The 23,392-nt window shown below is 56.2% G+C and overlaps 3 protein-coding genes across 13 annotated transcripts; 2 read left to right on the top strand and 1 right to left on the bottom strand.

Annotated features, from left to right (window-relative positions):
• Positions 1 to 110: 110 nt before the first annotated feature.
• Positions 111 to 8,225, top strand: ARHGEF25 (Rho guanine nucleotide exchange factor 25). Of its 2 annotated transcripts, XM_033118634.1 has the most exons (16): positions 111 to 308; positions 590 to 695; positions 2,929 to 3,143; positions 3,280 to 3,375; positions 3,457 to 3,533; positions 3,722 to 3,788; positions 3,983 to 4,086; positions 4,274 to 4,343; positions 4,454 to 4,543; positions 4,638 to 4,730; positions 4,917 to 4,967; positions 5,155 to 5,232; positions 5,435 to 5,635; positions 5,783 to 5,963; positions 6,252 to 6,463; positions 6,755 to 8,225. In XM_033118634.1, exons 1-16 carry the CDS (start codon positions 210 to 212, stop codon positions 6,863 to 6,865), a joined length of 1,851 nt encoding a protein of 616 aa, XP_032974525.1. In that variant the 5' UTR covers positions 111 to 209; the 3' UTR covers positions 6,866 to 8,225. The 2 variants fall into 2 exon arrangements, with proteins under 2 accessions (XP_032974525.1, XP_032974526.1); XM_033118635.1 differs by lacking the exons at positions 111 to 308; positions 590 to 695 and adding an exon at positions 1,384 to 1,987 and having other exon boundaries at positions 6,755 to 7,194.
• Positions 8,226 to 8,465: 240 nt separating this feature from the next.
• SLC26A10P (Solute carrier family 26 member 10) lies at positions 8,466 to 15,994 on the top strand. Of its 4 annotated transcripts, none has more exons than XM_033116282.1 (18): positions 8,469 to 9,387; positions 9,850 to 9,960; positions 10,525 to 10,682; positions 10,862 to 11,026; positions 11,291 to 11,443; positions 12,155 to 12,237; positions 12,385 to 12,532; positions 12,639 to 12,752; positions 13,448 to 13,525; positions 13,615 to 13,710; positions 14,116 to 14,222; positions 14,332 to 14,401; positions 14,474 to 14,587; positions 14,707 to 14,740; positions 14,820 to 14,902; positions 14,995 to 15,056; positions 15,164 to 15,270; positions 15,582 to 15,994. In XM_033116282.1, exons 1-18 carry the CDS (start codon positions 9,045 to 9,047, stop codon positions 15,662 to 15,664), a joined length of 2,109 nt encoding a protein of 702 aa, XP_032972173.1. In that variant the 5' UTR covers positions 8,469 to 9,044; the 3' UTR covers positions 15,665 to 15,994. The 4 variants fall into 4 exon arrangements, 3 of the variants coding, with proteins under 3 accessions (XP_032972175.1, XP_032972173.1, XP_032972174.1); XM_033116283.1 differs by having other exon boundaries at positions 8,471 to 9,387; positions 14,995 to 15,049; XR_004424081.1 differs by lacking the exons at positions 14,995 to 15,056; positions 15,164 to 15,270; positions 15,582 to 15,994 and having other exon boundaries at positions 8,467 to 9,387; positions 12,722 to 12,752; positions 14,116 to 14,401.
• On the bottom strand, positions 15,991 to 22,781 carry B4GALNT1 (beta-1,4-N-acetyl-galactosaminyltransferase 1). Of its 7 annotated transcripts, none has more exons than XM_033116293.1 (12): positions 22,197 to 22,781; positions 21,998 to 22,038; positions 21,386 to 21,604; positions 20,689 to 20,853; positions 20,446 to 20,552; positions 19,933 to 19,973; positions 19,606 to 19,786; positions 18,503 to 18,601; positions 18,173 to 18,363; positions 17,555 to 17,695; positions 17,058 to 17,298; positions 15,991 to 16,494 (listed from the first exon to the last, which is right to left on the bottom strand). In XM_033116293.1, exons 3-12 carry the CDS (start codon positions 21,601 to 21,603, stop codon positions 16,277 to 16,279), a joined length of 1,602 nt encoding a protein of 533 aa, XP_032972184.1. In that variant the 5' UTR covers position 21,604; positions 21,998 to 22,038; positions 22,197 to 22,781; the 3' UTR covers positions 15,991 to 16,276. The 7 variants fall into 7 exon arrangements, with proteins under 7 accessions (XP_032972184.1, XP_032972182.1, XP_032972183.1 ...); XM_033116291.1 differs by having other exon boundaries at positions 21,998 to 22,117; XM_033116292.1 differs by having other exon boundaries at positions 22,034 to 22,117; positions 22,197 to 22,780.
• Between the last annotated feature and the right edge of the window lie 611 nt (positions 22,782 to 23,392).

Consider the following 23,392-nt stretch of genomic DNA (forward strand, 5'->3'; position numbering starts at 1 on the left):
GGGATTAAGAGGGGTTTGTTGTTGAACTATGGTTGTAAGAAGGAACAACCCTACCCTTTTTGAAAAGTTTGGCTGGGGTGGGAGTGGGGGCGGAGCCGGGCAGGGGGCGGATTCGGCAGCAGCAACTTCCTGGACGCACGCAGGCTTCAGAGCCCCCCAGCTTCCGCGCCCCCTCGGCCCTGAAACTTGGAGCTGGATAGGGGTCCAGCATGAAGCCCCCGGACCGCCCTGCCCCTGGCCGCACTGACCGGATACTGGGGGTCATGGGGGGCATGCTGCGCGCATGCGCCCTACCTGGGCAAGAGGGGGTAAGAAAGGGAGACTTTGGTGGGGTTCGGGGGTTTTTAGGGGTCTTCAGGAGGGCTGCACCCCACAACTATGTTTAGCCGCAAAAAGAAGTTCTGTGGGGCACTCGCAGGAATCTAAGAGTTCCATTAAGGGCCATAGCCACGTTCTGGGTGAACTTTTCACTCCAGCCTTGGCGACCCCTTTATAATAATGTGGATTTTGTTGGCTGGGGGAAAGGGGAGGTCAAGGCTGGGCTTGGGGGGAAGGGTTCCCTTACGATCTTTCTATCCCTCCCTCGAAGAGAAGCCCCCTAGGACCGGAGGGGACCGAGCCAGAGTCAGCCTATATGGAGGGTGATCAGAGAGGGGAGCGCAAGCTTGAGGTCCCCGCTTGGGCTCCGCTGCCCGGTAAGAAGCTGGCGATGGGGTGGGGCACAGTTTGTCATCTCCTGCGCAAAGTGGTGAATTCAAAAAAATTCTCTTATTAGCATAAAGGTTCTCATCTAATTTGCATGAGACCCATTTAATCGCTGAGATCTCCAGCTTCTCGCCCTCTAGTCCGTTGTGTGTCCCCCACCCAGCCAGTCCCGAGCCCCTGCAGGCGGAGTGTCCCCGCGCCCCACCCCTGGCCCCTCGCCAGCCCAGGCTCCAGGACTTCGCCTTAATTGGTGATTAGCTTCGGCTGGAGTCCCGGGGCCTGGAGGAAAGAAGGGTCCGGCGAGAGGGCGGCACCTGAGCTGTGTTCCCCACAAAGAGCTCCCCCATTCACGCATCCCTGCTGGTGGTCCTCGTCCACCCCTGCGCGGCTAGGGACAGCCCCAACCCCGCACATCTTCGCTCAGGCCAAGGCCGCATCCACCGGGCCCTTCTCCACCGCAGAGTCCGAGAGGCGACCCAGGCATCCCCCGCCGCCCCATTCAACCCCCACCCCAGCGCTCCGCAGTCAGAGCCGAGATGCGGGAGGGAGGGGGAACCCAGGCTGCGGAGGAGGGGCCGAGGCGCATAGGACGTGGAGTGGGAACGTGGTGGTGCCTGGGGGAAGGGGGATTGGGGAGGGAACCCGGCGCTGGCAGAAGGGGGAGAGGGCGGAGCTCGGCCGCAGAGGCCCCTCCCCGCGACTGTACCGCGGCGGGGCCTGTTATTCGGCTCGCCGCTACGCCGCGACCCGCGCAGCGCCTGTGACTCGGAGAGTCTGCCCCCGCCTTCTCCCCTGCCCGGCCTAGAACCGCCCCCAACCCCAGAGGCCGGAGACGGAGCTGGAGCGGCAGCCGCATCCCGGCCCAGCCTCCCCCACCATCCCTCCCCTCCCCGCTGGACATCTGGACCTTGGGCCCCGCACCGACAGGGTTCCGGAAACCCTCCCCGCCCAGCTCGGCTGCCAAGCCCCGCGCCGCCCTCTCTGCAGAGCCCCCAGCCCTCCTCCAGACCAGACTTCCGCCTACCCCTGGACGCCCCTTCCCCGTTCCCTCCCTCCCCACCTCCCCCAGCCTGGAGCGGGGTAGGAGGGAGGGGGGGTGTGCGCTCTGCGCCGTCCCCGCCCCGCCCCCCGTGATTCCCCCTGCATGGCCGGCCCGGGTGGGGGGCACGGGGGGGCCCGGGAGCCATGCGGGGGGGGCACAAGGGGGGTCGCTGTGCCTGTCCCCATGTGATCCGAAAAGTGCTGGCAAAATGCGGCTGCTGCATCGCCCGGGGGGGACGTGGTGAGTGCGAGGTCTCCAGGGCTCAGTGTTGAAGGGGGGCGGGATGAGGGTCCAGGACGTCTGTTTGCCCTGGCCCTAGGGATTTAGAAGCTGGAGACTGTACCTGTTTTCCAGGAAAGTGGCTTAATAGATGATCTCTAAGATCCCTTCTGCCTCCAAATTTCTATCAGTTCAAGTTAAGGAAACTGGGGAAGGGGCAGGGGACTTCTCTCTTTCCTGTAGTCAACTGGGTATGAGAAAATCCCATCCACAATTCCCTTAAGCCTAGAACCGCATCTTCCCTCAAATCCTTTTACTGAGAATCTACTTCGGCTTTGAAGAAGGACAGGGGGATGGATGAATGAGGAACGAGGTTGATCTACCCCGGGATTTCTCAAAAATCGCAGCTCCTCTGTCCCAGCCCAGGCCAAAGATAATCCTGGTGACCTCTCCTCCCTTGCCCCCTCTATTGGGTTTGTGCGTGTTGGCGAGGTGGACTGTGGAAGTCTTTTCTTTTTCTATGAAGATTACTGCAATTGGTGGGGGAGGGGGCTGGGGGTGGCAGATGAGCTCTTAATTCTTCACCCCCCCTTCTCAGAGAATGGTCTGTACCCATTGGAAGGGGGAGGGTTGTAGGAGAGCAGATGGCCACCCCCAGCTTCCAGTGTCTGCCCAGATGGCTGCCCCCACCCCCATATCTGTGCTGTGCTCAAGATATGGGGGAACCTCCACATGTTGCTGGGGTTCCAGGCCTGGGGATCCAGGTGTTTACTGTCCTTCTTCCCAAGGGTGCCCAGGTGAAATTTTCTATCCTGGCCAACTCAAATGAGGATGGCAAGAGAGTGAGCCCTGGGGGAGAGGGGCGGAGCATCATAGAGAGGAGATTGGGAGTTTCCTAGGGATCTGGAGTCTGGAGCTGGAGCAATATCTATCACCCCCTTTCTTCCTCCCCACCCCGTTAGAATCCTATTCCATTGCTGGCAGTGAGGGGAGTATCTCAGCTTCAGCTGCCTCGGGTCCGGCTGCTCCCTCTGACCCCAACTCTGGCCTCAGCTCTGGCCCCTGTTCCCCGGGCCCCCCAGGGCCAGTCAGTGGACTGAGAAGATGGTTGGATCACTCCAAACATTGTCTCACAGTGGAAACTGAGGCAGATGGTGGCCAGGCTGGACCATATGAGGTGAGCAGGGAGTACCACAGAAGCATGTAGGACATCCATGAAGAACACTGGGAGAGAGAGCAGGTTGGGGTCTGTTGGTCTTTGGGAAGACACAGCTACTGTTCCTGACCTCTGACAATTGACCTCTGGCCTCCAGAACTGGATGCTGGAACCAGCTCTAGGCACAGGAGAGGAGCTGCCAGAATTGACCCTGCTGACCACACTGTTGGAAGGTCCTGGAGATAAGATGAAGGTATGAAGAAATGGGTCTGGAGTAGCTCCCCTGACCCAGGAAGCATCCATTTGCTTACTCTAGGATGTTCCTTCTTTCCAGCCACCTGAGGAGGAGACTTTGTCCCAAGCCCCCAAGAGTGAAGAGGAACAGAAAAATAAGGCTCTGGAAAGGAGTATGTAAGTGTCCATACACTCTCCCTTCCACCCCCACGCCCCCACTGCACAACTTCCAGGGAACTGTCCCTCACATTTTAGATTTGAGACTTGGAATTTCCTCTGAGATTGACTGTGGTAATGAAGGGGCTTCTTGTCCAGGAGGGAGGAAGTGGCTAAACCAAGGATGTGAACTCCTGCTTTCTTCCCAGGTATGTCCTTGGTGAACTGGTAGAGACTGAGAAAATGTATGTGGACGACTTGGGGCAGATTGTGGAGGTAGTCCCCTTTTCCCTTCCCAGCCCTGGCCTAGCCCTTTCATTCTGCCCAAGGCTAATTTTAAGAAATGCCTTGATTGATGCTCCTCTGTCCCACCTTCCCAGTCCCGGCTACATCCGGGACTTCTTGGGGAGGGAGTGTTCCCACCAAAGCTGGCTCCACACACCCCTGCTCTCACCCCAACTTTTCCACAGGGTTACATGGCCACCATGGCTGCCCAGGGGGTCCCTGAGAGTCTTCGAGGACGTGACAGGATTGTGTTTGGAAACATCCAGCAAATCTATGAGTGGCATAGAGAGTGAGTGGTGGAGTCCTGAGAGCAAAGGGGAGGGGCATATGTCTGGTTGTCTCCGTGTCCCACCCATGGGCCTATTGTTGCCTGAGGAATGTTTGGGTAGGCTCCATGGGGAGCATCACAAGGGCAGACAGCCTAAGTTGCAGGGGTCTCAGTATTTAACCAACATTTTCTCTGTCAACCCCTCCAGCTATTTCCTGGGGGAGCTACAGCGGTGTTTAGAGGATCCTGATTGGCTGGCTCAGCTATTCATCAAACACGTGAGGCTTGAGAGGGTGGGGTGGGGAGGGGCTTGGGATTGGGTGGGGCTCTCTGCAGATGTGCTCTCCCTCTTCACCCACCCAGCTCTTTCTTAAATTGTACCCGTTAGGAGCGCCGGCTGCATATGTATGTGGTATACTGTCAGAATAAGCCCAAATCAGAACATGTGGTGTCAGAATTTGGGGACAGCTATTTTGAGGTCAGTGGCTGAGGCACCTTGGGGAAAGGGACAGAATCCTCAAGAGCAGGTTTTCCAGGCTGCGTTACCACCCTGTCCTTGTCCCTGTCCCCAGGAGCTCCGGCAGCAGCTGGGGCACCGCCTGCAGCTCAGTGACCTCCTCATCAAACCAGTGCAGAGGATCATGAAATACCAACTGCTGCTCAAGGTCAGGGCCGCCTGTTCCCTGAGTACACAGCTGGTTGGGATAGCCCTTTCCTCATTCATCTCCCCAGGGCTCTGAAGGCTCCCCTAGACTTCCTGGGAGTCTGCACCTGTGTTCTTGGGGGAGGGATGTGAGAGCCTCCTCGGATATCCTCATGACTTAGATGAGCGTTTGTTTTCTGCGTCTTAGGATTTTCTCAAGTATTACAGTAGGGCGGGGATGGATACTGCAGAGCTGGAGGTGAGGACTCCCAGGTCTTCCAGGACACACCACACACTCCTTCTCTTCTTAGTCTTCTGGATTTGCCCAGGGTGGTGTAGAACTGTCTGGATTTTGGGGAAGGGAGTGTTGGGGTCGAAACATGTTCTGAAGAGGGCTCTTTCCCAACAATGACTACCCTACCCTCCTCTCTTTACCTGCATCCCAGCGAGCTGTGGAAGTCATGTGCTTCGTTCCCAAGCGCTGCAATGACATGATGACCCTGGGGAGGCTGCGGGGGTTTGAGGTATGGGGATGGAGCGAGAAACTGGAGGCCCAGTGATTTTCTGCCCCATTCTGAATCCTCAGGAAGTCCTTATGGGGAATTGTTTTCCCCTGGTGCTGATCCCATGGTTGGTTGGGAGCTTCAAGGGAAGGAGGGAGGTGCAGAGAGTGGCCCTTTTTCTCTTCTTGTTTTTTTCTTGAAGTCCACTATCCTTTGCTTCTAGGGCAAACTGACTGCCCAGGGGAAGCTCTTGGGCCAGGACACATTCTGGGTCACGGAGCCTGAAGCTGGGGGGCTTCTCTCTTCCCGGGGTCGAGAGCGGCGTGTCTTCCTCTTTGAGCAAATTGTCATCTTCAGTGAGGCCCTGGGAGGAGGAATGCGAGGTGGAACACTGCCTGGATATGTGTACAAGAGCAGCATCAAGGTGGGGAGGGGGCTACAAGGGAGGAGTTTAACTGGGTTGGGGTGAGGCCTCTGAGAAGATGTCTGGTTCTTGGATTTGTTGGAGGGAGACAGGACCCAGAGAGGGCCTGAAGAATTGGGGGGTGCTATCTCTTATTTGCCAATCCAGGTGAGCTGCCTTGGACTGGAGGGGAACCTCCAAGGTGACCCTTGCCGCTTTGCTCTGACCTCCAGAGGGCCAGAGGGTGGGATCCAGCGCTATGTCCTGCAGACTGCAGACCCTGCAGTCAGTCAGGCCTGGATGAAGCAAGTGGCTCAGATCCTGGAAAGTCAGCGGGACTTTCTCAATGGTGAAGCTCTCACCCTCCCTCCCCCGTGTGCTCCCTCAGTCCTTTGACCTTCTGAATCCCTCACCACCCAATCTCCCAACCGTGCCCTCTGACCCTGGCTTCTCCTTGTCCCCTATCACCAATTTTCCACTACTAGCTCAAGATTTGGTAACTCAGAATCCCCTAAAGTCCAATTTACCTGGATGACAGTCCTTTGGAAGGCAAAATGGGAAGCTGACCTGAACAGAGCCCTCAAGGAAAGGGCCTGTCACTGCTGTAACCCTCTTTCTGTTCTTTTCTTTGCTCCAGCATTGCAGTCACCCATTGAGTACCAGAGACGTGAGAGCCAGACCAACAGCCTGGGGCGGCCAGGAGGGCCTGGGGTGGGAAGCCCTGGGAGAATTCGGCCTGGAGACCGGGCCCAGGTCAGCACACACACACCCATCAATGGCTCGCTCCCCTCCCTGCTGCTGTTACCCAAAGGGGAGGTGGCTAGAGCCCTCCTGCCCCTGGACACACAGGTATGAAGAATGGTGTTCCCTGGTTGTAGGGGTAGAATAGGGAGGGTCTCCCTTGTTCTGGGATCCCCAAACCCCTTTCCGGAATCTCGTTCGTCCCTTTCACCGCCTTCCCTTTGTCTAAATGCCCCTCCTACTTCCTGTCTTTTACTCTAACCGCTCCACTTTAACTGAGGGTCTCAGGTAATCTAAGATGCCTGGCTGGAGGTGACTTCACTAGGGGCTTACACTGAAGAGAGGCGTGAGGGTGGATTCCTGAACTTTTTTGATCCTCCAACTTGAGTCTTTCTTCAGATCCTCAGTGACATCCCCCAGACTCCTCGTGACTCTTCTCCAGTTCCACCAATTCCAAACACTCCTCCCTGCCAGGCCAGACTTGCCAAGTTGGATGAAGATGAACTGTAGCTGGTGAAGGCCATGGGGGTGGTGCTGACTCAGCCACTCTCTTCCCCAAGGAACTCCAGGGCAATCCTTCTGGCACCGCCCCGAATTCCTCCCTCTAGGTGTGTCTGGAGGGTGGGCAAGGCTAGGAGTGGTGTCAACTTGGAGGAGGGTACGTAGACTAAAAAGGACTTGTTTCTGCCCCAGGGACACAGGTTCCTTTAGCTCCCACCCCTATGCATGCATCAGGATATGTGGGTGGTGGGAGGGCTGGGGCAAGGGCCAAATAGACGTTATTGGTTTTATTTTTCATTTTGTCTTTTCTGTTTTCTGAGAATAAAAGTTTTGTTATATCAGTGGGGTGCTGTCTTGGCAGAGGGAAGGGGAGGCGGCGGTAGGAATAAGTGGGGTGAAGTTGTATGGAAGAGCTTAGCTGGCTGCTCAAATCAGTTTGAGGAGGGGTCTGGTGAAAGGAGAAGGGCACAGGGTGTAAGATAAAAGACACTGCTATCTTTGTCTCACATCTGTAGTTGCAGCATCTCTCAGTCCAGACCTGGGGCTTGGGGCCACTGGCAAACCCTAGATCCTTGATGTATCCTCCCCTTTATCCAGCCCTTCTTTCCCGCCCATTTGGCCTCTGTTCTAAACCTCATAGAAAAACTCAGTATAGTCTAACTTCCCACCATTCCTCCAACACCCAAATACCCAATGTACCTTTCCTTCTGAAGTCTCCATGTTCAGCTGAGGGAGAATGAGAAGGTGGAGAGGTTGCTGGGGGCTGTGGCCCCTTCTGGCTCTGAGTCTCCTTATTTTTGCTCTCTGTGAGGTCCTAACGCATATCCGTACTGAGCAGGAATGGATTCCTCTTCAAGCCATAGCCCCAAAAGTAGAGAGGCCGAAGGGGTCTTCACCCCTCCCAACTTCTGAGACAACCCTTGGGAAAGAGAGAGCCAAACATGCAGGGATCCATGTCCAGATGCCCTGTCCTGGGTCCTCAGGCATTGGTGTGTCCACAGTGTCCATTCCTCCCCTGGGCTTGGTCACGTGTACTTGGGCTTCCTAAGCAGACAATAGACTGCTGGGGTGGGGGGTGGTAAGGAGGAGCAGGAGCCTCCCTGTGGGCCTGAGGTCCCTCTGGCTGACAATGGGGGGAGGGACTTTTAAGGAGGGGGACAGGACGTACAGCCCAGATAAGAGTTATGGGGAACAATAGGAGGAATTGAAGAGGGGAGACCCACCCTCACTGTACCCCACCCCCAGGGCTTTGGGGTCAGGGACTGGGGACCAGAGGGTTTTAGGGAGGGGTGCTAAGGATTCTTGCGGAGGAGGGGATGGGGCAAATAGCAGGATCCTGAAGCTCAGAGCCTTTGTATTTCTTTAGGGAACATGGTACGAGAGGTGGGTGGGTGGGTGACTCTTTTGTACTTAATTTAACCATAAATGTGCTTTTGAATGCCTGCTTTGTGAATTGCACGTGAATATAATAAATAGTACTTCAGGTTTTTTGGCTTCTAAGAAATAAAACATTCCTATCAGTTCAGTATTTCCCCTAACGCCCTGAACTGGGGATTTGGGCCCAACCTCTCCCTGTAGAGATGTGGGGTGGTGGTTCTCTGTCATCCAGTCCAATATATGTAGCTGCTTCCCATCTCAGTGGTTTGTGAAACTGCTGAGGCCAACAGACTTCCTTAATGCTTTCTTGGGGGCAATCTATGTCCCAAGAAGATTTGTGTGTGTAGGGCGGAGGGGCTGGTATAGGAACCACGCTGAACTTCCTTGCTCAGGTGGGGAATGCAGAAGCTCTGGGAATGGCCAATAACCCCAGAGGAGCCAGCCTCTGTCTGGGCCCAAAGTGCAGATTCGAAAGGAACCTGGACTGTAGGGGCGCAAAGTGAAAAGGCTTAGGGATGGGTGTTGAGAGTGCTCTTGTCTTTTGGCTTGTCTCTCTGGTCCCTACACCTATCCACAGCCACCGCCCGCAGCTGGCTCCAGACCGTGCGATCAGGCCCAGGATTTGCGAGGAAACGCCTAATATAGAGACGCACCCTCCCTAAGAAGCAGCTCCCTCCTGCCGGTAGAAGGTCTCTTAAGAGAGGGCGCCCTCCAGGGCCGGATTGGACCCTGCTTCTTGGAGGCGGGACTCGAGGCTAGAGGGTTGAGGGGTATTTAAGATTGCGCGGAGCTGGAGGTGGCCAAGGGCAAAATGAGTGGGCTTTTGGGCGCCCAGACCTGCTCAAGCGCGGGAGAGGTCTCGGACCTGAAGTCCCCTCTGGGCGCCAAGCTCAGGGAACCTCTCACCGAGGCGCGGTTCCAGCAAATCTTCGGGGGTGCAGAGCAGGAGCCGGATCTACTCGCGGAGCCCCGCTGGTCCCGCCGGTGCAGCCTGTGGAGACGGCGGGTCCGCGCCTGTTCCGCACCGGGGGCGTGGCGCCTGCTGCTGGCGCGGCTGCCCCCGCTACGCTGGCTGCCCCACTACCGCTGGCGGGCCTGGCTGCTTGGGGATGCGGTGGCGGGAGTGACCGTGGGCATCGTGCACGTGCCCCAGGGTGAGCCGCCCTAACATTGGCCTGTCAGGGGCCAGGGGGCTGGGAACCCGGGGGCGAGGTGGTGAGTTAGTGTGTCTGAGTGTTTGGACACAGGAACCCGAGACCAAATTCTGGGTAAGGACTATGGAGCTCCATCAGATCCCCACCCCCAGTTCGCCTCATCTGCTGCAATCCTACAAGAAGTCTTGGACACGTTCCGGCTCAGGGAACTGGAGAGAGGCACAACGCCTGCCCGTCCCGTCCCTCCACCCCCACCATCCCAGGACTCTGGTGGACAAGGATCTGTGACGTTCGCCCAGCGACCTCCTACCGAGATCCGTTAACCCCTCAGTTCCCTCATTTGGCAAGATTTAGCGTCCCCGTGCCAGCCTCTAAGAGTGCAGGAAAGGGGCAGCGTCCTGGAGGCTGGGCACTCTCCGTAGCACCACCAACTGGAGATCTTTCCTTCCACTTCTCCCCCAGGCATGGCTTTTGCTCTCCTGACCTCAGTGCCCCCAGTATTCGGACTCTACACTTCTTTCTTTCCTGTCCTCCTCTACACCTTGTTGGGTACTGGGAGACATTTGTCCACAGGTGAGTGACCCAGTGACTCCTCGCCTTCTCTGTGGGATGAACATGGACAGGGGTTTGAGGCTTTCCGTCTTGAAATCCCCCTAGCTCTTATTACCCTCCTCACCACCCCACCCCACCCCACCCTGCCACTACCCAGCCACGATCCTGACCTAGGCAATGCTTGTTGGGGCTGCTTGAGTGGATGCAAAGAGGAGAGCGTTTACTCGTCCTTTTTCTCCCCGTGAAATTTGGTTAAAATGAACATCTATGAGACTTGGAAGAAGGGAGAAGAGACCCTCGGTCACTTGGAAGAAAGGAGAAGAGAAGCATGCAGTCCATAGGGTGTCTGCAAGAAGGGGCAGTGGTGCAGTTTTGGGGAAGTTTTTGCCAGCTGGTGCCCCCTCCGAACTTCCCTCGCCACAGGTTCCCGGCTGCTGCACCGGCTCTTGGCCCGCGGGTTTCACCTGAGCCCTGCCTTTTAGGGGAGCGGGATATGGCAGCAGCAACCAGGACCGAGAGCCTGGGCTGTCACCGCGCCCCAGGCGGCAGAGCTGGTGATCTCTGCGTTTGTTCACCCGGCGGTAGGAACGTTTGCCGTACTAAGTCTCATGGCTGGCTCCGCGGTGGAGCGGCTGGTGCCCGAACCCCTCGGGGGGAACCTGAGCGGAATCGAGATGGAACAGTTGGATGCTCAGCGGGTTGGGGCGGCTGCAGCCGTGGCCTTCGGAAGCGGGGCGCTGATGGTGAGGGAGGAACCTGGGGGATCCACGCTGGGGGCCCCGGAGAATTGGGCCAGGAGAGAGGGTGGGACATGTCTCCCGCGAGGGTCTCGGCGGGAGAAGTGCGCGAAGCCCGCGCGCGCACAGCGCTCCTCGTGGTCTTCTCCTCCACCTGGGGTGACTGCACATCTTCTCCCACGCAGCTGGGGATGTTCGCTCTGCAGCTCGGCGTCCTGTCCACCTTTTTGTCCGAGCCGGTGGTTAAAGCGCTGACCAGCGGGGCCGCGCTACACGTGCTGGTGTCCCAACTGCCGAGCCTTTTGGGATTGCCCCTCCCGCGTCAGATCGGCTGCTTCGCTCTCTTCAAGGTGGGGGTGGAAGAACAGCGGAGAGGCCTCTAGCGGTCCCGGGAAGAGGACAACCCGAAAAGGAAGGAAGGACAAGTGGAGGGATAGTGTGTGAGGGGGCGGAGCAAAGGAGGTTAGAACCAAGAGGCTTGAGTGAGGGTCGCCGTGGAGGTGGAAGCCCTGATGGGAGCCGGGAGAGAGAGAGTCTTGCCTGGGTCTGGTGGATCCGCGCTGGGGACAGTCGCCCCTGGCACCCGGCCCTCTGCTCACCGCTTCCGCCCGCAGACGCTGGCCGCTGTGTTGAGCGCACTGCCCCGGAGCAGTCCGGCCGAACTGACCATCTCAGCACTCAGCCTGGCGCTGCTTGTGCCGGTCAAGGAATTGAACGTGAGATTCCGAGACAAGCTACCCACCCCGATCCCGGGGGAAATCGTCATGGTGAGGATGGCTCCCGGGTCCCGGCTCCCTGCACCGCAGACCCTTCCGGTAGGAACTGGCCGCTGTGCCCCCTAGTGGAATGCAGAGAGGTCACAGCCCAGAGGTCCTGCTTACGCGTGTACTTTTCTAGGCCTCTTCCCAGAACACTTTGATTCTCCCGAATCCCCCATCCACACATTCCCACTTCTCTCTCAGAGTCCCCTCTAGACTTCTTAGAATGCGTTCTTCCTCCTTACAGTGCTCCCTTGCGGTGTCGGCCGCCACAGCACCTCCGCCCTTTCTCTCCTCACCTGTCCTTCACCGTAATTCGCAGTTTACCTCCCTGCCTGTGCCCACCTACATTTCTCTCTCTCCCCCAACTAAATAAATGTCCCACGTCTCCACATACCCCCAGACGTAGCCAAGCTTCCCTTAGTTTAGAATGGCGAGGTTTTGCCTCCTTATATCCACATTCCTCATAGGAGCCCCCGTTTCTCCTCCTATCCATCTCTCTCCATAGCCCCAGGTATGTATCATCCCCTTTTCCCATCCCTTTTCTCCTTCACTCTAAATCAGTTGTCAGGCACCCACCCAAACACCTCCCAGCTCCCTCAGTGGCTAGGCTCCTGCAAGCACCCAATCCTGCAGTATGAGCCTCTCTCATGTTCAGCTCTTTTAGCTTCTCCCAAGGCACCCATTTCCTCCCATGCCTTAATGTGTTCTTTTTCCCAGGTGCTTCTGGCCTCTGTGCTCTGCTTCACCTCTTCCCTGGACACAAGATATAATGTCCAGATAGTGGGGCTGCTGCCCAGAGGGTAAGAGAGAATGAAAGGATACAAACGTTTTCTTCTCACACCTCTCCCACCCAACACCTCCTCTTGTTCTGCTCCACCCTTCCCCCCCCTTCCCTATCATCCTGGTTATACCCAACCCATTTTTACCATATATCCCTCTCTCTCCAGATTTCCCCAACCTCTCCTCCCCAACTTGGCTGAGCTACCTAGGATTCTGGCTGATTCACTGCCCATCGCACTGGTTACTTTTGCTGTGTCTGTTTCCCTGGCATCCATCTATGCAGACAAGTACAACTACACTGTTGACTCCAATCAGGTGTGACTCTGACTGGGGACCCCAACTTCATTCAGGAGACAACCCCCTAATGTGACTCCCCCGGACCCCATGCCTTTGTCTCCCTCCTCTTCATCTCACTCCCCAGGAGCTCTTGGCGCATGGTGTCTCCAACCTCATCTCCTCCCTCTTCTCTTGCTTTCCCAACTCGGCCACGTTGGCCACCACCAGCCTACTAGTGGACGCTGGTGGAAACACACAGGTAAGACTGCATGCTTGGGTGAGGAGGAAGGTGGGGGCATCCAGGTCAGCCAGGTAGTTGTGGTGAAGAAACAGGTGGCAGCTATATAGAGGAGGCTGGGAACCTGTGAGGGAAGTGAGTGAGGGGATGGGATTATCTAGGTAGGAGGGAGAGAAGAGAACAAAACTTCATTAAGACCTTTGTAGAATGTAAGCCCTAAAAAAGTTTGTGGTGCTCATCTGTAGTTCAACATAAAAACAATACTAAACAATAAAATAAATTTAAGAGACAAAATTCCAATTTAACCTCCCATGAGGACTTTTTCTTTTAAAAAGAAATGTTACATATCAAAGTCTCCCCTAATATTTTTGATTTCCTGTACTTTGTTGGTGCCCTAAGCATGTGGTTGGCGTGCTTCTAGGGTAATCCAGCAGTGGCTTTTAAGATGGAGGTGGGCTACAAAAACAGAGAAGTTGAACTACATCTAGGGGAAACTGGCGAATGAGTCATTTAATTGGGGGAAGGGGAGAAAGGTAGGTATGAGTGGCAAAATATCAAGAAGCTTGTTGAGGAGTGAGGAATATCTGTGTGGAAGGGGATTTGGGAGGAGGGAAACTTGCAAAGGAGATGAGGCCAAGTGGGAAGGGAGCCCAGCTCTCACAGGAGGGTGGATGAGGTTCCCTGTCTTTTTTGCTTCCATTGATTCTCTCCTCTAGCTGGCAGGCCTCTTCTCCTGCCTAGTTGTCCTGTCAGTGCTGCTGTGGCTGGGGCCCTTCTTCTACTATCTGCCCAAGGTAAGAAGCAGAGAAAGTGTGGGTGCGGCTGGGAGGGGTGGCTATATTCCAGAATATCAGGGTAGTCAGTTCACCTCCTCTGCCCCAAGGCTGTCCTGGCCTGCATCAACATTTCCAGCATGCGCCAGATGTTCTTCCAGATGCAGGAACTTCCACAACTGTGGCGCATCAGCCGCGTGGACTTTGTGAGAAATGGCAGCATTACCCCCAGATTACCGCCTCTCATTACCCCAGCATCCCCAACCTCTGCCCTGAATCAAAGCTAATTGTCCTGGTCCTAAATTCTGTGACCTACCCACCCCCAGCATGCATACCTCCTAATCCCCTTCCTCCTGCAGCAAGGTGAGGGCTGGGGTTTGAACCCCTTCGACCTGGATATTTGTAGCTCCCCAGGTGGTGCAAGGCCTGGGGCCCTTTATACTTGGTGTATATCTCCTGTTGGGTCAATTCTGTCCCTTCTTCTGTTATTCTTTCTACCTTCTCCTGGGCCATTCCTCCCCATCACTTGCCCTCTCAGTCACTGCCCCTTTCCTTGGCAGTGATGGCCTGGCATTTCTTCTGGGCACTTCACTGCCATCCATGTCCTGCAGGCTGTGTGGATGGTCACGTGGGTGGCTGTGGTAACCCTGAGTGTGGACCTGGGCCTGGCCATAGGCGTGGTCTTCTCCATGATGACTGTGGTCTGCCGCACCCAGAGGTGGGAGTAGAGATGAAGGGAGTTGAGATGAGGGGAGGGGAGAGAACAGTGCTTGGGGTGACTCTCCAGCCAGGCCAGGCTGGGAATCTGACCCTGGCTTCCTGCCTAGGGTACAGTGCCTGGCCCTTGGACTGGCTGAGGGGACAGAGCTCTACAGGCCACTCAGAGAGAGCCACAAGGTGAGTGGGCTATCGCTAAAGAAGGAAGGGAAGATTAGACCTGGATGTTTCGCTGACCCTCTGACCCCTTAGCTCCTCCAGGTCCCAGGGCTCTGCATCCTGAGCTACCCAACACCACTCTACTTTGGGACCCGTGGACAGTTTCGCCGCATCCTGGAGTGGCATTTGGGGCTTGGCGGAGGCAAGGTGAGGGACTTGGTCAAAGGGGAGTGGGAGGCAGATGGATTTCTGAGGGGGGGTCATTGTGCTCAAGGGGTGCACGTTCATGCTTGTGTCTCGAAGTAGTGACTGCCCTCTACTCACAGGAGACTCCAAAGACAGATGGCCCACCTACTGCAGGTGAGATGATGTGACAAGGAGGGAGATGTGGGCATGATTCATGGAGGCATCTGGGTACTCCTGCCTTCTCTCATCCTAGTTGCTGAGCCTGTCAGAGTGGTGGTCCTAGACTGCAGTGGTGTCACTTTTGCAGATGCTGCCGGAGCCAGAGAAGTGGTACAGGTGAGCGAGAGGGTAGGTTGAGGAGAAAGCCCCCTTATGATCACATGCATACTCTCTGATGTAAGGTTTAACCCTCTGCCCCACCTCTGCAGCTGGCCAGCCGATGCCGAGATGCTGGGATCCACCTTCTCCTGGCTCAGTGTAATGGTGAGAGGTGTGGAAGATGGAGGGACCTGGAGGCTGGGAATGACCAGACATTTGTGGGAGGGAAGAGGACAGTATGGACTTAGGACCTGAAGCCTGACCCCCCTCTCCACACAGCCTCAGTGCTGGGGACACTGACTCAGGCAGGACTCCTGGACAGAGTGACCCCAGAACAGCTGTTTGTGAGTGTCCAGGATGCAGCTGCTCATGCCCTGGAGAGACTGGTGAGGAGGCGGTAGCAACACAAGTAGAAGTCAGAAGGTGCTGGGCTGTGGCAAGTGAGATGTGAATCAGAGACTGAAGGTCCAGACAGAGGGATTTGGGAGGGGGGCTGAGGAGGAAGATGGAGGAAGGGTGGGGATGAAATGAGCAGTTGACTTAAGACTAAGCCAGGAAGAATGGGCCCAGCGATGGATGAAGAACTGAGGAACTATAGGTCCCAAAGGGGGTGTTGTGCCCCTCAGAAGACTGCCAAATTTGGGTGAGGAAGGAGGAGTACCTAATCTGTTCTTGACATGTCTCCTCCCTTTTTCAGGAGCTCACTGGCCCAAAGACTTGCACAGTGTGGGTGTGACCTGGTCACTTGGAGTATGGAGAGCCCCAACAATATGTGTGTGAGGAGAGCCATGGCCCCTGAGCCCCATTACTTAATGTAACTAATAAAATGAAGCTGAATCCTTGGGTTCATGATGTGAATCTGGGCGTCATAACACGGGCCTCTGGTGCCCTTTCCTCCATGCCCACAGCATTGCAGAGACACGACTGAAAATGCCTTTCACCTATATGTTCACGAGCCCTCACCCCAGATCCAGAGTCATCAGTTCTTTCCATGGGGTGGGGCTGCAGCCGGTACACAGAGTCCTGGATCCAGAGATGGGGGAGCACAGCAGAGCCCTGGGAATACATGGTGAGGGCTTCCCCACCCCCTCAGTCCTCAAGAGATGAGAGTCCCCATGGGCTCTTTGGCACTTGGAAAACGACCCCCCACCTCCATGAGAAGGGGTGGGAGGAGGACTTGGCACTGGCTGTGGGATGAGTTATGGCTCCATCATGCCTCTGGGCACTCACAGAAAGGAGGAGTGTCATCAGGACAAGCCCCTGTTAGGAATCTGGTGCTGAAGGGGATCGGGACAGTCAGTAGAGTTCACAGGGTAGTGGGATTTGATAGAAATTCCTGGCAGGGACAAGGAGGCAGGCCCAGCCTGACAGTTAGAAGGCCCCCAGTGGCCATCACTCTGAGGTCATGCACTGTAGCCGGTGTTTGAAGAAGAGCAGGCGGTGTTTGGCCACCTGACTCTCATCCAGTGATCCCGGGTAACGGTACCGGGCATAAGTCTCTGTCCCAGCGTCTCTTGATGTCCAAGGCAGCTTCAACTTGGATGCGTGATCTACAACGACGTCTGAGCAGGAGCCAACCCGAAGGGAACCAAGTCCATCCAGGAAGAATTCTGGGGGTGGAGGGAAGGGGAGTACACAACGCAGGGTCTTCAGGTTGCAGAAGGCCAACCCTTAAGAGAGAACTGAGATTTGGGGTGTGCGTGCAAAGACTGAATTTCTAAGGACCTTGGGCATGTAAATTAACTCTTTTGGATCTTAGTTTCACCCTTGTACAAAATGGAGTCAATATACTTATCTTGTGCTCTGAAAAGGAAACCTCCCACTCACCCACCCAGAGGTTCAATAAATGCTGAATGGGCTGCTCAGAGGTGGTCTGAACCAGGGGAAGCCGCTGGGAGTGGGTAGAGGTGGCAGTGACAGTGGTGAGGAAGCACAAGGGACCCAGTGGCGGGCTGTGCTGGGCGTGAAGGTTTACATGGTGTGGGGCCACGCGAGGTGGGCACTCTGACTCTTGCTGGAGCACAGGTTTTGGAAAAATTCCGCAGAACTTCTCTAGGGGCCCTGGGTGGCAGCCAATGGGCTCCACAGGGGTGGGCGGGGAGTACCGGCTCTCCTTGGCGCTTTGCTGCTAGGAGCCTCCCCCGGCGCCCAGCTGGGAGAGAGGGCCACTCACCCAGATGCGCCACGCGGCTGAGGCGGGGGTCGAAGCCGACCTCGCGCACCTTGTCGGTGCGCGCCAGGAAGAAGTTGACCACGCCGTCTGTGACCACGCAGCCTGGGAAACCGACGAGCTTGTGGTGGAAGCCGCGCCTTTGCCGGAGGCAGTTCCCGCGGCCTGGTGCACCCGGCTCCACGCTCAACATCTGCCGGTAGGTGGTGGCGAAGCCCGAGATTTCTCGCACCGCGCCCCCCACCTGTCAGGAGTGGGAGGATGGCTCCAGTAGGGGCGGGGACTGGAATGGGATAGGTCTGTGTTCCCTCTGCCCCCAGTCGGTTCTCCCGCCCGGTCCTTTTCAGCGGCACCCTTGCAGGACCCAGGTAGGCCCCCAGGCTCCGCTTCTTCGTCCTCTCTCGTCCCGGATGGGCTGCTCTCAGCTGGGTCTTCCTAGCTGTGGTCTTAACTTCCTGGAGGCCCTATTCCTGCCCCACATCCTGCAGACCCTCCCTTACCAGGTCCAGTGGCGTCCGCTCCAGCACGTCCACAAGCCTCTCCAACCGCGTCCGCGCGGTGAAGATGAAGTCATCGTCCACCCACAGCACATACTTGGTGGTTACTTGGGACACTGCCAGGTTCCGGCCTGCGAACCAACCCTGGGGAAGGGTATGTATCGTTAGTGAAGCTGCAGAGGTAAGACATACACCCCTCTGCCACCTTTCCTCCTCACTCCTGACCCCTCTCAACAGCTGGTACCCCTCTCCAAATTTTCGAGTGCTCAAATGGCGGGGAGCTAAGTGTGAACAAAATGCAGTTTCTCACTGTCAGAGAGAGATACCGAGTTACTGTTCTTGGGGAGGGTCTTGGAATGCATTTAACTCCTGCGTGCTTTCATTCAACTATTTAACGCGCACCCACTAGGTGCTAAGCACCTTGCTAAGAATGCAGCACGAATAAAATAGGCACAATTCCTGCTCCCACAGAGTCTATATTCCAGAAAGCCTCACGCTTAACAGGCACCCCAGTGATTGTGAGGCATGTAATCTGGAATCACCACTCGGAAGACTGCAGACTGGGCGCGCGCCCCCTCCTGGTGCCCTCGGGCGCGTGGTTCAGCCTCACTCGCTGCGCACCTTGCCAAACGGCATGAGATAGTGCTCGATGTGGGGACCGCTAATGATTTCTGGCTTGTCGCTGTCGTCGGCGATGACCACAGTGACGGTCGGATAGAAGCGGCGGATGCTGGCGATGAGTGCCCGCAGCCGATTGTAACGAAGGAACGTCTTAGTGGCAATGGTGACCAGCGCGCTGATGTTGTACTGGGCTGAGAGCGAGAGGCAGCGTTAGGTGCAGATAAGGGGAGTGAGGAGTGAGGAGCAGGAAGACATCTTCTCCCAGGGCAGCCCGCTCCCAACTTGCTCCCCACTGGGCTGCATCTAAGTCCCTGCGTGCACCAGCCTCACCTCCCTGGGGGAGAGACCCAGGTGGGTACAGTCGAGGGTTGGGGGGGTGTCTTATACGAATGGTGAAGGCGGCTTCATGTCCCTCGGTGGAAAACCGGACTGGGAAGAAAGGACATGACATGTGGACCTTAAGGCTGTGACAACATTCTCTTTTCAGTAAATCAATATTTAAGTGACTACTCTATGTATCACCTTTCTAAGCCTTAGTGAAGAAGAATGCAATTTTGTTACCCCCAAGGAACTTACATTCTAATTGGTGGGAGAAAGACAAGAAAAGATTTCATTAAAGGCTACCTTTATTGAGCATTTACTATGTGCCAGGCACTTTTTAAATTATCTTAAATATATGAACTCACTTATCCTCACAATAGCTCTATTAAATAGATTCCTACTACAGAAAAAGAAGGTGGAGAGCAATTAAGTAACTTGCTACATTTATACAATTATTAAGCAACAAAGCTGGGATAGGAACATAGTCAGTTTGGTACCAGGTTAACTAAATAAGAAACTTCAGATACTGGTAAATATTGAATAGAAAATAAGACAAGTAATGTGATAGTAAAGAGGAGACATTTGAGCTGAGATCCAAATGACAAGAAGGAGCCAGCCATGCAAAAATCTGGGGGAATAGCATATTAGGCAGAGGGAACAGCAAGTGCAAAGGCCTATAGTGGGAGCAGCTTTGGTGTAGCAAGCCTTGGAGAAAAGCAGGCAGGCTGTTACGTCCCTTTTGCTAGAAGAGAAATGGGAGCTTTTGGGAGATAAAGCCCTTTGCCCAATAGTAAGTGGTGGCCTGGGAATAGAGCACGAGTCTTCTGGCTCCTGGGGCACATCACTTCCTGGGGCCCCCATGGTTGGCCTGAAGAGGGGACACACCCAAGGCTCAGGTTTCCCTCTGGCCTGCTCTGGCCTGCTCTGGCCCCAGATGAACAAAGGCCCCTTCTCTCCCTCCCTGGCCCTGCTGGCCTAGCTGAAATGCCCATTGTGTGGCTGGGCAGCTTTGGCCATTGCCCGAGTGTCTCCCACACCCTCTGCCATTTGCCCGCTCCAGCCTTTCCGGGTTCTCTCTGTTCACCCAGCCTGCCCCTATCCATGCCTCACACCTGTGTCTGCTGTGTTTGCCTGGTAGCTTGTGCTGCTATAAGTGACCAGCTGCAGCTGCCGATTGAGTAGGTCCAGCCCTGAGCTGGCGAGGGTGAGATCTGGCTGCCCCTCTCCTGTGAGAGTCACTCCAGTCACTTCCCCTGCCACATCCCAGGTGCCCAAGGAGGCAGTCAGGTTCACCTGGAAGGGGATTGGAGAGTGCAGAGTTAGCCCCTAGACCTACCTCTTGCCTCCTTGATTCCTCCCATCCCTCCTTTGGCAGCCCTGTTTCCCTGGCAGCATCCTTGATGCCCACCTGGCCTCCCTGCCCTCCTGCTTCTTCTCACCTGGTATACCTCCTGACCAGAAGCAGCCTGCAGGCTCAGCCCTGGGAGGAAGGAGAGGGATCAGAATCATAGACAGCCTTGAATTTTCCCTCACTTTCTCTTCCCTCTTCTACCACACACAACACAGAACTTCTCACCCATCCCCTCTTGAGGCTGCTGGGTACATTGCAGGATGAAGCCCGGATCATGGAGTAACTGATTTTTACTCCTTCCCAACAAAGCAGAAGCTCTTCTATAACCTGCCCTACCTATCCACCAAGCTTTTGATTAGTCTGCAAAGAATAGATTCTTTCCCCAAAACCTCTCCAGTTACATTTTCCGCAATTCCTGACAACCCAAGAGTCCCTTCTGTTCCCATCTCCCACTTCATGAGTCCCCTTCTGACCTCAAGCTCCCCTTTCATCAGAAGTCCCCCACCTCCCACTCCAATCTTCCCTCATTCTTCTCCACCCAATCTTGGGTTCTTCTACCCCCACAGCAGCTTAGGTCATCCCCTGGGACCATTCTCCCCACCTGGCACCAAGATGCTCCTGAGGGGCTGTACCTCCACACCCTGCAGGGGGTATTGTAATGGGGAGTTGGCAGGGGCTACAAGCAGCTGGTCAGCAGCAGACTGGCTCCTGGCAGTGGAGGGGGAGGGGGAGAACAGAGGAAGAGTCGGTGGAGAGGGGCTCTCCCTCCTCTCATACCTACCCCCCCTCCAGGCATCCCACTGCTCTCCACCTGCAGAGTCATGCCCTCCTTTCTTGCTGGTACCTTGAAAGGAAGGCCTGGAACTCCTGCTCCCTTGAGGCAGAGGCAGCCTTCAGTTCCTTAGGGTCAAAGGCCTTGGTGAAGTCAATGGCTTGGACCTGCCTCTGGAAGGGAAGGTGAAGGCTCCCCACACTAGACTCACAACTGCAGTTGTTCCCAGACAGCAGCCTGGAGCAGGGAGGAAGGGTCATGAGAGCCCAGCCATATACCTCCATTCATCCCACGAAACATTTACACAGCGCCCCACACCTTGACCCTTCAGCCCTGCCCCTCCAATATCTGTCCCCTTAAACATTGCTCTTCAAATAATCTCCAGGAGGAGGGACCACGGATGGGATGACCTATCCCCTAAATCTGGATTTCAGAGGTGTAGAATAGGGCCAGTTGCTAGGATTTCACTTATCTACCCACCATTCAGGACCCCCCCTGGACTCTCCTTTCAGGTGGACATCATCAGGACAGGGCCATCCTCTGACTGCACACCCTCCCTTCCCCAGCACCATGACAAGGTTCAGCGAGGACAGATTTTTCTCCAGCCCAAGACTCAATAGCCCGCTCCACCTCTTACTTCACCCCCCACCCCCCCCCCCAACCATTCAGGGAAAACCCGGGCATCAGAGCTCGGGACTGAAGGAAACAAAAGCTCCCCCCGCCACCCCCCAGTGAGTGACGCACTGCCGCCACCTCTCTTGGCACTCACTCCACCACTTGCTCCTTGATCCTGACCGGGATGTGGGCGTAGCGGGGCTCGGGGACGAGGTCTGGTAGCTCTGGCCTGGGGGGTCCCTGTAGGGGCGCCCACAACGCAAGAGGTGCGGGAAGGCCCGGCGCGTCCCGGGTCCGCACGTACAGAAGCCCCAGCGAGGCGCAGACGAGCAGCAGGACCAGCACACAGAGGGCCCGGCGGCCCAGCCGCATCCTGGGTGGGCGGTAGGGGTGGGTGGGTGAGAAAGGTGGGTAATGAAGGTGTGGGTGGACCCTTGACAGCCCCCAACCCCGCTCCCCAGGGCGCTCTCCACATCTTGCGCGCTAGGATTTGCATAGCGAATCGTTCCCCCCGGTGCTCCCCCCACTCCCCGGGCCTTGGGTCTCCCGGCCTCCTTTCTTCTCCTCCTCCTCTCTGCATCTTGGTCTCCTCTCACACTCGAGGCCCAGCATCTTGATGCAAGAGACCTTTGGATGCGGTGGTTTCGACGCGACCGCGCATAAATAGAAGAGCACTGCTTTATTACAGCAGCGGATGTCCCCCAGTCCCTTCCCTCCCGCCCCCACCGGCCCGCGCGTCCTTCTACCCCTCGGTCCAGAGCATCACCTGGCCCCGGGTGGGTTGCAGAGGGAGGCTCCACACCTTGCCTGTCATGAAAAATGCAGAATCACGCCCGTGCTATTGGATGCCCCCGGCGGAGTTGACCCGGTGAGTGGCCTCGGGCAGCTGTACGGAGAACAGGGTGGACCGGCGAGCGTGCCTCCTCCCGCCTCCAGCTCGGCCCTCACCCGGCCTGGGCACTGACCTGTCTAACGCTCTAAGGCCGCCGCAAGATTTCGGTCCCGGCTGCGCCAGACTCTCAGCCCCCGCCTGGGGGTCCTCATGGGGCTGGAAGAGGCCTGACGGGGGAGCCGGTCGTGAGCCTGAGAGCGTGGGGGATCCTCCTGTCTCCCGAGCGCTCCCGACCCCTCCTGCCTTCGGACTGTCTGGGCTTTGTAGATTACGGCGCTGGGGTGGATCTGGGCGTTTCCTGCCAGGGTGCGGGAAGGAGTGAGAAACCTCCGCACCGAGCTGAGAAACCAGCCCCAGGAACAAAGCCGGGGCTTCCCTGCACCCTGTCCCACTTGCCAGGGAAGGCTCAGGCCGCCGCCCAACTCTTCAGATCGCCGCGCGGCGCGGCGCGGCCCTGCGCTGCTTCCAGGCTCGTTACCGCGGAGGCTCAGGCTAGGCGCCGGGAATGCGGGCGCCTTCTGGTGGGAGCCGAGGACATTGCGGGGGCGCGAAGCGGACGCCGGGGGAAGGTCCTTCTTCCTACCCCCACCCCCAAGCTCTCCGCCTCGAACCCGGAGCTCTCAACCATCTGCCCCCAATCCTATTCGTTCGGAGCCTCCCTCTCATCGAGATCGTAGGCGTTGATTGGTAATAATTTTCATCCTGAGCTTGACATCTTAGTTTACTACTTTGTCTTTGTTTCTTTCGTGTGTGTGTTTGTGTGTGTCTTGGTTACGGTTCAAGGTAGATGACAGAATCCACTCTAGGGGTTTATTGCTGGGTATGAGGTGGCTTACAATGTGGTTTGGGGAGTTGGTTTTTGCATAGGTGATAGTGCCTTCTACAGGAACTTTTTTTTGTGTCTTTTTTTTTTTAAATATTTCTAACTGGGGACTGTTCGGGAACAATGTGTTTCTGGGGAACAATGTGTTTCTCAGCAAGAGTGTGTTTCTCCAGGGCCCATCAGCTCCAAGTCCAGTGGCAGTTTTCAATCTTTAGTTGAAGGGTTCGCAGCCCACCATCCCATGCGGAAATTGAAGAAACAACCCCGTTGTTGAGAGCTCGCGCTCTAATCAACTGAGCCGTCCGGCCGCCCCTCACTAAGTTTCTTGAGAGTCCTTATAACCAGTGTTTTGAACTCTGTCTCTGATGGATTGCTTGCCTCCATTTCATTTAGTTCTTTTTCTGGAGTTTTCTCCTGTCTTCTCATTTGGGACATGTTTCTTTGTT

Source organism: Rhinolophus ferrumequinum, chromosome 10, assembly GCF_004115265.2.
Source record: "Rhinolophus ferrumequinum isolate MPI-CBG mRhiFer1 chromosome 10, mRhiFer1_v1.p, whole genome shotgun sequence".
NCBI classification, from domain to species: Eukaryota; Metazoa; Chordata; class Mammalia; order Chiroptera; family Rhinolophidae; genus Rhinolophus; species Rhinolophus ferrumequinum.